The sequence below is a fragment of the Hippopotamus amphibius genome, chromosome 1, assembly GCF_030028045.1.
Source record: "Hippopotamus amphibius kiboko isolate mHipAmp2 chromosome 1, mHipAmp2.hap2, whole genome shotgun sequence".
NCBI classification, from domain to species: domain Eukaryota; kingdom Metazoa; phylum Chordata; class Mammalia; order Artiodactyla; family Hippopotamidae; genus Hippopotamus; species Hippopotamus amphibius.
In genome coordinates, this window is record NC_080186.1 from 165,446,547 (window position 1) to 165,462,279 (window position 15,733).

Below are 15,733 nucleotides of genomic sequence, written 5' to 3' on the forward strand. Positions count from 1 at the left end.
AATGTAGCTATAATTTTTCCCTAGTTATTTTATAATGATTCCGAGTTTTGACTTTGCTGGAGATGTCCAGTGTTTACAATGTAACTTTGAATATTAGAAATCCTTTAGTACCAGGAAGAGGTCAGACGTGAGTTGAGCCCAGAAGGGTGGGCTAGATGGATGTTACAGGCAGGGCTGTGGCGTGGACAGAATTGCAGAAGTAGGAGTGTAAGATACATTTTAGGACAGTCTGCTTTCCTCATTAACAAAATGAGGCAAAAGTGATGAGGTTAACAGTTACAAAGAGAACTGGGCCACCAAGGAGAAAAAAAATCTCTTGCCAAAGGGCACTTCCTAATTTCCCCCATGTTTGGTGCTGTGGAAGACCTGTCTTCTTATCTGGTGAGACCCTGCCCCAAAGGACTGGTCAGTGAACTCTAACTTAGCACCAGCTATAGGTCAGGCTCGTATCCTTCTAGGTTTTTTATTATTTTGTGGAAAATGTCAGATATACAGAATGCTGAGAGAGGAACTCGCTGACATCTTACTCTCTTGCATCACTCCTGGATTTAACAAGTGTTAATATTTCACCATGTTTGTTTTCCTCTGTAGACGTTTTTAGAATTATTTGAGTAAATTGCAGGCAGCAAGGCCCTTCACTCCTAAATACTTCAGCATGTATCTCCTAAGGACAAGATGTTCCCTTCAGAGTGATAATTCCATTATCACACCCAAGAAAATCAGTAATTCCCTTGTGTCTAATATCTGGTCTACATTGAAATCTCCTCAGTGGGCTCCAGAATGAGTTTTATAGCTTTTTTTGCAATCAGGATCCCATGGAGGATTGATACTTTGTATTTGGCTGTTGTGTCTGTGTAGCCTTTTTTAATCTACTACACCCCACCTCTCTTGTTTTATGTTTTTATGACATTGACTTTGCAAAGGGTCCAGTCATATCCTTCTAGTTTTGAATCTGAGCGTGCAGGTGTTCAACATTGATTCCATTAACAGAAAATTTCTAAAGTCCCATAAACCCATGCATGACTCATTGCTCCGGGGCCACAGTGCTGGCTCCACGGGGTTGGTGCTGGTGACGTCTAGAACGATGACTATGGGCAGCCCTGTTCTAGAAAAGGGGTTCAGATCTCAGCTCTATCACTTTTCACTGAGAGCCTTCAGCTGGTGGTCCTTTCTCCTCTCTAAGCCTCAGTGTCTTAATGTCTACAACAAAGGGGTTGGACCAGGGGGCTTCTGAGTCCCACTCAGCGTTGCCTCTCAACACCTCTGTAACTTGGCTCCATGTGTTGCCAGGCAGACTGCCTGCAGCTTCGTAGCTTAGGCTAGCTGTTTCAAAAGGCTGTTGCCTGCTCCCATTCCTGGCACCAAGAACAGGGAATCTGGGAGGATGCATATGGTTCTCTGATGCTCTAATGTGACCACGTGCCCTTCCCCTCTGCTCCCCACAGCGGAGATTCTGGAGCTGGCCGGCAACGCGGCAAGGGACAACAAGAAGGGCCGGGTCACGCCCCGGCACATCCTGCTGGCCGTGGCCAACGATGAAGAGCTGAATCAGGTATGGGGCTCTCCTCTGCCTTGCCCACCCAGACACTGCTGCCCGAGAGCTGTCTGTCCAGAGGAAGGGTGGTGTTTGGCTGGCTATCAAGGGTGTGGACTGCATTTTGGACTATCAGCAGCTTCCCTGCCACCTATGGCAGTTTTTCCCCAAGACTTCATTGGTTGAGGGTGTGGGGTGGGGAATGAAACAAGGTATTTGGCTCTCCTCGGAAGAAAGATGGTTTGGAAACTCCACCCGAGTGAGGGACTCTGAAGACTTGCTTCCCGTGTAGTGAGCCAGGGTCCTGTCAGCATCCTTGTAGGTGCCATGGAGGGGGGAGCTCTACCAACCAAAAGCAAGAATATGGGGAGGGGGGCAGGGCTGACTTCTTGAAGGTCAAAGACGGGGTGGTCTGGCTCACCATCTGCTACTTTGGTTTTCCTGAAAGCTGCTCAAAGGAGTCACCATAGCCAGCGGGGGGGTGTTACCAAACATCCATCCGGAGTTGCTAGCGAAGAAACGAGGATCCAAAGGGAAGCTGGAAGCCATCATCACGCCACCCCCAGCCAAAAAGGCCAAGTCTCCATCCCAGAAGAAGCCTGTGTCTAAGAAAGCCGGGGGCAAGAAAGGGGCCAGGAAATCCAAGGTGTGTACATAATTTGGCAGGAATGTGTAGGGTGCGGGGCTGGGCGGGTGCAGGCAGGTGGGGGTCACAAGGGCGCTGCTTCCTGCTGAGGGCTCACCCCCTTCTTGGGGTGAGGGCCTATGGGAACAAATGGAGCTGGTGACAGAGGGTTCGTCCAGCTCAAGTGGCCGGAGTCTGGACGCAAGGTGGGGACTAGATTTCTGTAGGCACGGGGCGTGTGGGGAGGTGCTGGGGCAGATAGCCCTGGGCTGGGAGGACCCGGTGCCCGCCCTTCCAGGAGGTGCCCATGCCTGTGGGGAGGGACCCGTGTGTTTGTGCAGGAGCTTCCCTGTGTGAGGGACGATCAAGTCCTGCTGAGAGGTGCTGGCTGCCCGCTTGCCCTTGATGCGCTCAGAACTGTCATTGTGTTGCCATGGCTGCATGTCCTCCTCCGAGCCTGATCCAGCAGGGATGGTTCAGACAGTTAGCTCTTTTTTTTTTTTTTTTTTTTTTTTTTTACAGTTAGCTCTTTAAAGTGATTGCCTTGTTAAGGAGGAAAATAGATGCATTATTTGGGCGCTTCCTGCCAGACCCACCTTGGATTAAGACTAGGTCGTAGGTGCTCATCTTTTTTGTGGGGAGCAGAACCTTCTCATGAGTGTGACCTAATGTCTTCTGGGGTGGGGCAGGCCAACTAATCCCAAGCCAGGATCTTCCCAGTCCACCCTCGGGCCCTCGGGAGGTCCACATCTGTGTCTGGTTGCACTCACCTGTCTGAGACTCCAGGGTAACTGGGACACATGTTTTCTGTTCCTTCCTCGCTGGACCCTGCCTGTCAGCTGTTGTCACAGACTTCAGCGCCAGCAAACTGGGAACAGCGCAGCTCTGTGTTTAATAAAATGGAATCTTAAGGCTGCCCCACTCTGCCCTGCCCTGCGGTGCCCTCTCAGGAGTCATCCTTCCAGCCTCCAGCCAGACTAAGAGGAAATTATCTCTGGTAGAAGGTGGCTTCCCTAGTTTGTAAGATCCCCAATAATATCCCCTTGGAAACACTGTGTGGGATCTAATGTGGTGTCTGTGTCAGGACATTCTTATCAGAGCCTAAAGCCCTCACCAGAGTGAGATGGTGAGGACACCTTCCTAGGACAGGTCTGGGAGCACTGACCTGAAGCCACATGCCAGCCCGCCCTCCCAGCATGTCCCTTCCTCTGAGCCCATCCAAAGATCAGGCAGGCCTTCACCACATGGGGGTCACCTTCTGTGACCTCTACCCTCCCACCCACACTGTTTGTGTCTGTGGACTCTCTTCAGTTGAAGTGTAAGAGGCTGTATTCTTTGTACACCCTTCTGGGTGTAGACAAGCACTTCCCTGAAAACAACAAAATCTAAATTCCTCTTGCCAACAGACTCCCCACCCCACCCTACCCCACCAGGCTCAGAATCATTCCCAGCTCTTTGAGAGAGAAACCTGACACTGAAGAGTGTCCTGTAAGTTATTTCCAGACACTGTACTCCACCTAGCTCACAAGTCCTGGAGGAGGCTCAGGGCAGGCGGGGCATTTCACAGAATGCTGTTACTCATTCCTGCTAACAATAAAATGAGCAGATTGAACTGTTTCTTTTTCCCCTTACAACATTTGCATTTGGGGGGTGGTGCAGGACGGGGAAGGCGGGAAAGTGCCTATGCCTCCCTCTTTAAATGTTAACAAGATGAAGATGCCAAATCCGCCATCTCTTGATTATGAGCCTCAGGGAGCTAGCTGCCCACAGAGCAGGGGCCAGCAGGAGCAGAACTGTGTCCCTCCATGTAGCCTCCTGCACTGTGGCCAGAGCATAGCCTTGCTCATGCAGGCCACTGCTCGTTGATGTTCGAGCACCTCTCCAACCCGAGTGTCTCTGGCAGCCCTGGGTTGAACTTCGCTCCCTGTCACCCCCAGTCTTCTGCTGTTGTTTTTGCCTCATGACTTTTCTGAACTTCCCAACTTACCAAACACTAGGAATGCTTTTTCTTTCTTTTTGGACTTGAAATATAGAGTGTGTGTATATGTGTGTGTGTGTGTGTGTGTGTGTGTGTGTCTTTAGCTTCTAGTAGCTATATTTGGAACTCAGTGTTTCTAATAACCATATGCCAATAATCACTCTGAACACTCAACTTTTCCCTTGATTACAAAAGCAGGAAGTCTGTTATGGTGGTCTGTTTTTCTTCTGCACAATAAAACACATTGTCTGCTTACTGTACCAGTATTTGGCTAACATTAAACCCTGGGGGAAGCTGAAATTGGAACCGTGAACAGCTAATTTTCAAAACATTTGTTTAATGTAAATTGTGGTGTCAGCTCCCAGAAACAGTGGAGAACTCTGCATCTCCAGGTTTAAGTGGAATGTTCTGAAAATAACCTTTCCAGAGACATGCAGAAAAAGCCTTAGTAACATGCTAAAGCACTTGTAGTAAAAGGGAGTTGGTATTTTTCAAGTGTCAACACTTGAATTCCAAATCATAATTTTTCCCCCAATTCTATGTGATTGGAAGGTTTCGAAAGTCTCCGGTTGTGATAGCTGAGTCAGCCATAGTGGAAAATAGTAGGGAAGGCGATACAATCCTCTGGGGGCTGGGCGTCCGGAGCCCTGGCAATGCCTTGGGGTTCCTCCTTCTACTTGGGTGGCCTCAGGCAAGTCTGTGCCTCAGTTTACCCCCCATCATGAAATGATGGGGTCCATTCGAGCCCTACAATTTACTGACTAGGGAATATTTGCATGATGTCTTTGTGTGGGGAATATGTGTGAGAACTTGGATGGTACAAAAGAGTATGCGATGGTAAAATCTCACCAGCACCACAGTCCTCCCACTTCTTCCCAGAGCCTTTTAAAGGCCTTATCACCTTTAAAACATACTTATATATATATATATATATATAAATAAATTGTGTTCCCCACTGTTTAGGCAGTGTGGCATCAGTAGTTACTGGTGCCAGCTCACCTGGCTTTATATTCACCAGTTCTGCCAGTTCCTGGCTGTGTGACTTTGGGAAGTTACTTGATTTCTCTGGTATCTCAGTTTCCTCATCTATAAAATGGAGGTATAACACAGGGTGGTTGGGAGGCTTAAAAGAGAATTCCATGTGAAATACTTAACAGCAGTGTCTGGCGCACATGTTAGCTGCTGCTGTTACTCTCTTGGCAGTTCTCGCTCATCTTGGTATGTGGAGCTGCTCTAGTATCTCATGGTATGACTTCAGTTACTGATACCATAGGCAGAAGCAGTGTACCCAGTTCTCTACGGATTGTTCCTTGTGTCCATTCTGACAAAGTGCCACAGTGACCATCACTTTGTGGGGGTCTGTGTGCAAGTGAATCTGTAGGAGAAAGTCCTCAAGGTGGACTTGCTGAAACAGACAGTATATTTTTTAACTTTGATGGGTGCTACTCCCACATATAAAGCATATTATCCCATTAAGAAATGTCAAGAATGGGCTTATTCTTTACACATTTGACACTGAGCTGTTGAAAGAAGACGCATCCATTCAATCCATATTTATCATGTCTGCATGTGCTCGTTCCCCTTCTTGGTAGTGAGGGTACAGCACCTCGGTGCTGAGTGAGCTCTGGTCTAGTGAGGGAGGCAGTCATTACGGAAGGCAGGGTGAGTAGGTGCTCTGATCACAATAAAGTGAAGTGTTGGCATGGCAGTGTTGTCTTACCTAGGTGGTCAGGGGAGGCTTCTCTGGTAAGGTGGCACTTGAGGGAGTAAGATATCTGGACATTCAAGATTGAGAGGAGAGAGCTCCTGGCACAGGGTGGGAGCATGCCTGGTGCCTCCCAGAAAGAATGGGACAGGCCTTCATGTGGGGTCCCTAGTGTTTCAGAGAAGCCTGGGGACCCTTCTCAAGATAAGGTTTTAAAATGCATAAAATACCGAAGATTCAAAGGAAACCATTTATGTCTAAATCTCCCAGATTAAGACCCCTTGTCTGGATGCTCACCAGGATTCATAGGATAATCTTTAGGGCACCTCCAAGAAGATAGTTTTTGCCAAAAATTTCAATAAAAAGTTATCTCACCTAGGATTTTTCAAACATAAACCCGCACTGCCACTCCAACTGAACTCCACTGCCATATGTGAATCACTCTCCTCTGTCAAGAAGATACACTTGCTCCTCACTGTCTGGCAAAAAGCCCAGGATGATTTTGGGAGAGCACCTCTTTCTTTTTTGAGAAATATTTAAACTGCAAATGAGTGATTAATGTTCTAGTAAGGGATGCCAAAGAAAGGGATTGGTTCTTTTGAGAAGCTGCCATCCTTGCAAAATTTTGCTGACTTTTAAATGAAATTTCTAGAGATTCAAACATCAGAGCAAATGAGACTAGTGTAGGTAATCTTGGGTTGATAATTTCGCACAAATCTTTTTAGACACTCAGTTCTACAGATTCTTAAATACGTCACCCACTGACTCTGACCTCACAGGTTTTCTGCTACTCAAAACAGAACTGGGTGTGTGCACAATCCATGGAGTTTTTGGATTTGTGGAACAGTATGAATTTCTAAAATGTCAGTCCTTTTGGAGATTGACAAAGTATTGCTTGCTAGCTTTTGTTCCTCCTGGGCCAGGTTATGAAAAGAATCTACCACCTACTGTGACCATTTCATATAAGAAAGGGCACTTTAATACCAAAAAGTGAGGAAGGGACATAATCTCAGACTATAGACTTTAGGAAAACTTAGGGCAGTTATTATGATTGAAATGTAGCAACATCTTAGGCAACTGTGCAGACCTGAAGCACCAAGTCGTGGGCTGCACACCCTGCAGGGAAGAGGCAGGCGTTGGTTGCCAGATGGACAGACTGTGAGTACCAGGAAGGAACGGCTGGTCTTACACAGGGTTTATCACTTTCTCTGCCTTGGCCACTCATTTAGTCAGTTGTTTTACCTTATCTCACTTTTCTGATGAGGAAGCTAAGTCTTAGGGAAGGTGAGCCATTTACCTAAGGCTGCACAGCTAGTAGACCAGGGCTCAAATGCAGGACTTCAGAGTTCAGACATAGTGTTTCTTGTGTGTCCTATGACTGCGAACCATTTCCCTAGGCAGAATCCCCTCAGGTTTGATGGTGAGAGCTACAAAGCCACCCACTGCAGAGTGAATGGGGCAACAGCTTAAAAATTTTTTTTAAATACCGCATTCTGGCCTCTCATTAAATTTATTTGTGTATTCATGATACATATTCTGTTTATAATTTCCACCTCTTACCCTCTACAGCATTCTTTTTCTCATTGTATTGAATTATAATTGACATAAAGCACTGTATGTTTAAAGTATACAGCATGATTTGATTTACATATATCATGTAGTGATTACCACAGTGTAGTTAATACCCATCATCTTATATACAGAAAAAAAGTTTTTTTCCCTTGTGATGAAAACTCTTAGGATCTACTCTCGACAACTTTCCTGTGTGTCATCCAGCAGTGTGAACGATAGTCATCATGTTGTACATTACATTCCCAGTACTTACTTATCTGGTAACTGGAAGGTTGTACCTTTTGACCACTTTAGTCTCTCCTCCCCCAACTCTCTGCCCCTGGTAACCACAAATCTGATCTTTTTTCCTCTGAGTTTGGTTTTTTTGTTATTGTATTTTAAGATTCCATATATAAGAGGGATTATATGGTATATGGTATTTCAATTTCCCTATCTGATTTATTTCACTTAGCATAATGCTCTCAAGATCCATCCATTTTGTCACAAAGGGCAGAATTTCCTTCATTTTTATGGCTGATTAATGTTGTATTTTGTTTATATAGGTATGTGTGCGTGTGTGTATCATATTTTCTTTATCCATTCATCCATTGATGGACACATAGGTTGTTTCCACATTTCCATATCTTGGCAATTATAAATAATGCTGCAGTGAACATGGGGTGTATATATTCTTTTGCGTTAGTGTTTTTGTTTGCTTTGGATGAATACCCAGAAGTGGAATTGCTGAATCATGGAGTTCTATTTTTAATTTTTTGAGGAGTTTACATAATGCTTTCCATAGTGTACCAGGGTTCCCTTTTCTCTACGTCCTTACCAACACTTGTTATTTCTTGTCATTTTGATAATAGCCATTCTAACAGGTGTGAGGTGCTATATCTTTGTGGTTTTGATTTGCATTTTCCTGATGATTAGTGATGTTGAGCACCTTTTCATGTACCAGTTGGCCATTTGTACGTCTTTGGAAAAATGCTCTTGAGTATTTTGCTCTTGAGTTGTCTGAGTTTTTATATATTTTAGATATTAACCCCTTGTCAGATAAATGATTTGCAAATGTTTTCTGCCATTCCATAGGTTGCCTTTTCACTGTTGATCATTTCCTTTGCTGTGCAGAAGCTTTTTAGTTCGATATAGTCCTACTCGTTTATTTTTGCTTTTGCTGCCTTTTCTGGTGTCAAATCCAAAATCATTGCCCATACTAACATCAAAGGGCTTACTGTCTGTTTTCCTCTAGGAGGCTTATGGTTTCACCTCTTATGTTCAAGATTTTAATACATTTTGAGTTAATTTTTGTGTATAGTGTAAGATAGTGGTACAGTTTTATTCTTTTACATTGGCTGTCCAGTTTTCCAAATGCTATTTATTGAAAACACTGTCCTTTCTCCATTGTTTATTCTTGGCTCCTTTATTGTAAATTAATTGACCATATATGCCTGGGTTTATTTCTGGGCCTGCTATTCCGTTCCATTGATCTGTGTGTCTGTTTTTATGCCAATACTGTACTGTTTCTCCAGCTTTGTTACGTAGTTTGAAATAAGGGAGCATGATGCCTCCAGATTTGTTCTTCTTTCTCAAGGTTGCTTTGGGTATTTGGGGGTCTTTCGTAGTTCCTTACAAATTTTAAGATTGTTCTATTTCTGTGAAAAATGCCATTGGAATTGTTTTTCACATTTTACTGTTTTTTTAATTGACGTATAGTTGATTTACATTGTTGTGTTTCTGCTGTACAGCAAGGTGATTCAGTTACACATATATTTTAAATTAAGAGCACATTTTAATTTTTAAATTTTATTTTATATTGGAGTGTTTGATTTACAATGTTGTGTTAGTTTCAGGTGTACAGCAAAGTGATTTAGTTATACATATACATATATCTATTCTTTTCCAGGTTCTTTTCATATATAGGTTATTACAGAGTATTGAGGAGAGTACCCTGTGCTATACAGTAGGTCCTTGTTGATTATTTTATATATAGTAGTGTGTATGTTAATCCCAACCTCCTAGTTTATCCCTCCACCCCTCCAACTTTACTCTTTAGTAACCATGAGTTTGTTTTCTAAGTCTGTGAGTCTGTTTTTGTTTTGAAAATAAGTTCATTTGTATCATTTTTTAAGATTCCACATACAAGTGACATCATATGATATTTGTCTTTCTCTCTCTGACTTACTTCACTTAGTATGATAATCTCCAGATCCATCCATGTTGCTGCAAATGGCATTACTTCATTCTTTTTTATGGCTGAGTAATACTCCATTGTATATATGTACCACAACTTCTATATCCATTCCTCTGTCAATGGACATTTAGGTTGCGTCCATGTCTTGGCTATTGTAAATAGTGCTGCGATGAACATTAGGATACATGTATCTTTTTGAAGTATGGTTTTCTCTGGATATATGCCCAGGAGTGGGATTGCTGGATCACATGTTAGCTGTCTTTTTAGTTTTTTTTTGAGGAAACTCCATGCTGTTCTCCATAGTGGCTGTACCAATTTACATTCCCACCAACAGTGTAGGAGGGTTCCCTTTTCTCCACACCCTCTCCAGCATTTATTGTTTATAGACTTTTTGATGATGGCCATTCTGACCAATGTGAGGTGATACCTCATTGTAGTTTTGACTTAAATTTCTCTAATAATTAGCAGTGTTGAGCATCTTTTCCTGTGCTTTTTGACCATCTGTATGTCTTCTTTGAAGAAATGTCTATTTAGATCTGCCCATTTTTTTATTTGGGTTGTTTGTATTTTTTTGCTGTTGAGCTACATGAGCTGTTTGTGTATTTTGGAAATTAATCCCTTGTCAGTTGCATTGTTTGCAAATATATTCTCCCATTCTGTGGGTTGTCTTTTCATTTTGTTCATGGTTTCCTTTGCTGTGCAGAAGCTTTTAAGTTTAATTAGGTCCCATTTATTTATTTTTGTTTTTATTTTCATTACTCTAGAAGGCGAATCAAAAAAGATATTGCTGAGATTTATGTCAAAGAGTGTTCTGCCTATGTTTTCCTCTAAGAATTTTATAGTATCTGGCCTTACATTTAGGTCTTTAGTTCATTTTGAGTTTATTTTTGTGTATGGGGTTAGAGAATGTTGTCATTTCATTCTCTTACATTTAGCTGTCCAGTTTTCCCAGCACCAGTTATTGAAGAGACTCTCTTTTCTCCATTGTATATTCTTGCCTCCTTTGTCAGAGATTAATTGACCATAGGTGCGTGGGTTTATTTCTGGGCTTTCTATCCTGTTACATTGATTTCTGTTTCTGTTTTTGTGCCAGTACCTTGCTGTTGATGACTGTAGCTTTTTAGTATAGCCAGCAGTTAGGGAGCCTGATTCCTCCAGCTCTGTTCTTCTTTCTCAAGATTGCTTTGGCTATTTGGGGTCTTTTGTGTTTCCATACAGATTTTAAGATTTTTTTGTTTTAGATCTGCAAAAAATGCCATTGGTAATTTGACAGGGATCGCATTGAATCTGTAGATTGCCTTGGGTAAGTATAGTCATTTTGATGATGTTGATTCTTCCATTCCAAGAGTGTGGTATATCTTTCCATCTGTTTGTGTCATCTTCAGTTTCTTTCATGAGCATCTTATAGTTTTCAGAGTACAGGTCTTTTGCTTCCTTGAGTAGGTTTATTCTTAGGTATTTTATTATTTTTAATGTGACGGTAAATGGGATTGTTTTTTAATCTCACTTTATGATCTTTTGTTGTTAGTGTATAGGAATACAACAGCTTTCTGTGTATTAATTTTGTATCCTGAAACTTTACTGAATTCATTGATGAGCTCTAGTAGTTTTCTGATAGCATCTTTAGGATTTTGTATATATAGTATCATATCATCTGCAAATAGTGACAGTTTTACTTCTTCTTTTCCAATTTGGATTCCTTTTATTTCTTTTTTCTTCTCTGATGGCTGTGGCTAGGACTTCCAAAACTTTGTTGAATAAAAGTGGTGAGAGTGGACATCCTTGTCTTGTTCCTGATCTTAGAGGAAATATTTTCAGCTTTTCACCATTGAGTATGAGGTTAGCTGTGGGTTTGACATAGTGATATATGGCCTTTATTATGGTGAGGTATGTTCCCTCTGTTCTCACTTTCTGGAGAGTCTTTATCATAAATGGATGTCAAGTTTTGTCAAAAGCTTTTTCTGCATCTATTGAGATGATCATATGGTTTTTATTCTTCAATTTGTTAATGTGGTGTGTCACACTGAAAGATTTGCAGATATTGAAAAATCCTTGCATCTGTGGGATAAATCCCAATTGATTGCTGTATATAATCCTTTTAATGTACTGTTGGATTCAGTTTGCTAGTATTTTGTTGAGGATTTTTTGTGTCTATATTTATCACCGATATTGGCCTGTAATTTTCTTTTTTTGTGGTATCTGTCTGGTTTTGGTATCAGGGTGATGATGGCCTTGTTGAATGAGTTTGGGACTGTTCCTTCCTCTGCAAGTTTTTGGAAAAGTTTCAGAAGAAGAGGTGTTAACTCTTCTCTAAGTGTTTGATAGAATTTGCCTGTGAAGCCATCTGGTCCTGGAGTTTTGTTCGTTGAGAGTTTTGTTTGTTTTTGGCTGCATTGTAGCTTGTGGGATCTTAGTTCCTTGACCAGGGATTGTACCTGGGCTCTTGCAGTGAAAGCACTGATCCTAACCACTGGACTGCCAGAGAATTCCCTATTGGGAGTTTTTTTGTTTGTTTATTGGAGTATGATTGCTTTACAATATTGTGTTAGCTTCTGCCGCATAACGAAGTGAATCAGCCATATGCATACACACATCCCCTCCCTCTTGGACCTCCTTCCCCTTCACCATCCCACCCAACTAGGCCATCACAAAGCACTGAGCTGAGCTCCTTGTGCTATACAGCAGGTTCCCACTAGCTATCTCTTTTACATACGGTAGTGTATATATATCAAGCCAATCTCCCAATTCATGCCACCCTCCTCTTCCCTCCCTGGGTCCACACGTCCGTTCTCTATGTCTGCCTTTCTATTCCTGCCCTGCAAATAGGTTCATTTGTACCATTTTTCTAGATTCCACATATGTGCATTAATATATGATATTTGTTTTTCTCTTTCTGACTTACTTCACTCTGTATGACAGACTCTAGGTCCATCCACATCTCTAAAAGTGACCCAATTTCATTTCTTTTTATGGCTGAGTAATATTCCATTGCATGTATGTACCACATCTTCTTTATTCATTTGTCTGTGAATGGACATTTAGGTTGTTTCCATATCCTGGCTATTGTAAGTAGTGCTGCGATGAACATTGGGGTACATGTGTCTTTTTGAATTGTGGTTTTCCCAGGGCATATGCCCAGTAGTGGGATTGCTGGGTCATATGGTAGTTCTGTTTTTAGTTTTTCAAGGAACCTTCATACCATTCTCCACAGTGGCTGCATCAATTTACATTCCCACCAACAGTGCAAGAGGGTTCCCTTTTCTCCACACCCTCTCCAGCATTTATTGTTTGTAGATTTTCTGATGATGGCCATTCTGACCAGTGTGAGGTTATACCTCATTGTAGTTTTTATTTGCATTTGTCTAATAATTAGTGCTGTTGAGCATCTTTGCATGTGCATCTTGGCCATCTGTATGTCTTCTTTGCTGAAATGTCCATTTAGGTCTTCCACCTATTTTTGGCTTGGGTTGTTTGCTTTTTTGATTTTGAGCTGCATGAGCTGTTTGTATATATTGGAGATTAATCCTTTGTTGTTTCATTTGCAAATATTTTCTCCCATTCTGTGGGTTGTCTTTTCATCTCGTTTATGGTTTCCTTTGCTGTGCAAAAGCTTTTAAGTTTAATTAGGTCCCACTTGCTGATTTTTGTTCTTATTTTCATTACTCTAGGAGGTGGGTCTTAAAAGATCTTGCTGTGATTTATGTCAAAGAGTGTTTTCCCTGTGTTTTCCTCTAAGAGTTTTATAGTGTCTGGTCTTACATTTAGGTCTTTAATCCATTTTGAGTTTATTTTTGTTTATAGTGTTAGGTAGTGTTCTAATTCTTTTACATGTAGTTGTCCAGTTTTCCCAGCACCATTTATTGAAGAGGCTGTCTTGTCTCCATTGTATATTCTTGCCTCCTTTGTCATAGATTAGGTGACCATAGGTGCGTGGGTTTATCTCTGGGCTTTCTAGCCTGTACCATTGATCTATATCTGTTTTTGTGCTAGTACCATACTGTCTTGATTACTGTAGCTTTGTAGTATAGTCTGAAGTTGGGGAGCCTGATTCCTCCAGCTCTGTTTTTCTTTCTCAAGATTGCTTTGGCTATTTGGAGTCTTTTGTATTTCCATACAAATTGTATAATTTTTTTGTTCTAATTCTGTGAAAAACGCCATTGGTAATTTGATAGGGATTGCATTGAACCTGTAGATTACTTTGGGTAGTATAGTCATTTTCACAATATTGATTCTTCCAATCCAGGAGCATGGTATGTCTCTCCATCTGTTTATGTCATCTTTGATTTCTTTCATAAGTGTTTTATATTTTCTGCGTACAGGTCTTTTGCCTCCTTAGGTAGGTTTATTCCTAGGTATTTTATTCTTTTTGTTGCCATGGTAAATGGGATTGTCTCCTCAATTTCTCTTTTTGATCTTTTGTTGTTAGTGTATAGGAATGCAAGAGATTTCTGGGCATTAATTTTGTATCCTGCAACCTTACCAAATTCATTGATTAGTTCTGGTAGTTTTCTGCTGGCATCTTTAGGATTTTGTATATATAGCATCATGTCATCTGCAAACAGTGACAGTTTTACTTCTTTTCCAGTTTGAATTCCTTTTATTTATCTTTCTTTGATTGTGGTAGCTAGGATTTCCAATACTATGTTGAATAATAGTGGCAAGAGTGGACATCCTTGTCTTGTTCCTGATCTTAGGGGGAAATGCTTCAGTTTTTCATCATTGAGAATGTTTGCTGTGGGTTTGTCGTATATGGCCTTCATTATCTTGAGATTGGTTCCCTCTGTGCCCACTTTCTGGAGAGTTTTTATCATAAATCAGTGCTGAATTTTGTGAAACGCCTTTTTGGCATCTATTGAGATGATCATATGGTTTTTATTCTTTAATTTGTTAATATGGTGTATCACATTGTTTTGCATATATTGAAGAATCCTTGCATCTCTGGGATAAATCCCACTTGATTATGGTGTATGATCTTTTTAATATGTTGTTGGATTTTGTTTGCTACTATTGAGGATTTTTGAGTCTATGTTCATCACTGATATTGGTCTGTAATTTTCTTTATGTGTGATATCTTTGGTTTTGGTATCAGGGTGATGGTGGCCTCATAGAATGAGTTTGGAACTGTTCCTCCCTCTGCACTTTTCTGGAAGAGTTTGAGAAGAATGGGTGTTAACTCTTCTCTAAATGTTCGATAGAATTTGCCTGTGAAGGACTTTGACTGATCCTGGACTTTTGTTTGTTTAAAGATTTTAAATTACAGTTTCAATTTCGTTACCTGTGATTGATCTGTTTATATTTTCTAATTCTTCCTGCTTCATTCTTGGAAAATTGTACCTTTCCAAGAATTTGTCTATTTCTTCCAGGTTGTCCATTTTATTGGCATATAGTTGCTTGTAGTAGCCTCTTATGATCCTTTGTATTTCTGCAGTGTCAGTTTTAATCCCCTTTTTCATTTCTAATTTTATTGATTTGAGTTCTCTCCCTTTTTTTCTTTATGAGTCTGGCTAAAGGTTTATCAATTTTCTTTATCTTCTCAAAGAACCAACTTTTAGTTTTATTGATCTTGCTATTGTTTCCTTTGTTTCTATTTCATTTATTTCTGCTCTGATCTTTATGATTTCTTTCCTTCTACTAATGTTGGGTTTTCTTTGTTATTCTTTTTCTAGTTGCTTTAGGTGTAAGGTTAGATTGTTTATTTGAGAATTTTCTTGTTTCTTGAGGTGGGCTTGAATTGCTATAGACTTCCCTCTTAGAACTGCTTTTGCTGCATCCCATAGGTTTTGGATTGTTGTGTTTTCATTGTCATTTGTTTCTAGGTATTTATTTATTCTTCGATTTCTTCAGTGACCTCTTGGTTATTTAGCAGCACACTGTTTAGGCCTCCATGTGTTTGTGATTTTTGCAGTTTTTTTTTCCCGTAATTGATTTCTAATCTCATAGCATTGTGGTGAGAGAAGATGCTTGATATGGTTTCAGTTTTCTTAAATTTTCCAAGGCTTTATTTATGATCCAAGATGTGATCTGTTCTAAAGAATGTTCCATGTGCACTTGAGAAGAAACTGTATTCTTCTTTCAGGTGGAATGTCCTATAAATATCAGTTAAGTCTATCTGTTCCATTGCATCTGTTTAAAGCTTGTGTTTCCTT

General features: G+C 41.0%; 1 protein-coding gene across 5 annotated transcripts in view; it reads left to right on the plus strand.

Moving 5' to 3' along the window:
- Positions 1-15,733, plus strand: part of LOC130853131 (core histone macro-H2A.1) — an 87,233-nt gene that overhangs the window by 29,698 nt on the left and 41,802 nt on the right. For all 5 annotated transcript variants that reach the window (XM_057734382.1, XM_057734410.1, XM_057734401.1 and 2 more), the window contains exons 3-4: positions 1,446-1,552; positions 1,983-2,180. In XM_057734382.1, the coding sequence (XP_057590365.1) occupies positions 1,446-1,552; positions 1,983-2,180 (305 nt within the window). The remainder of the gene's footprint in view (positions 1-1,445; positions 1,553-1,982; positions 2,181-15,733) is intronic.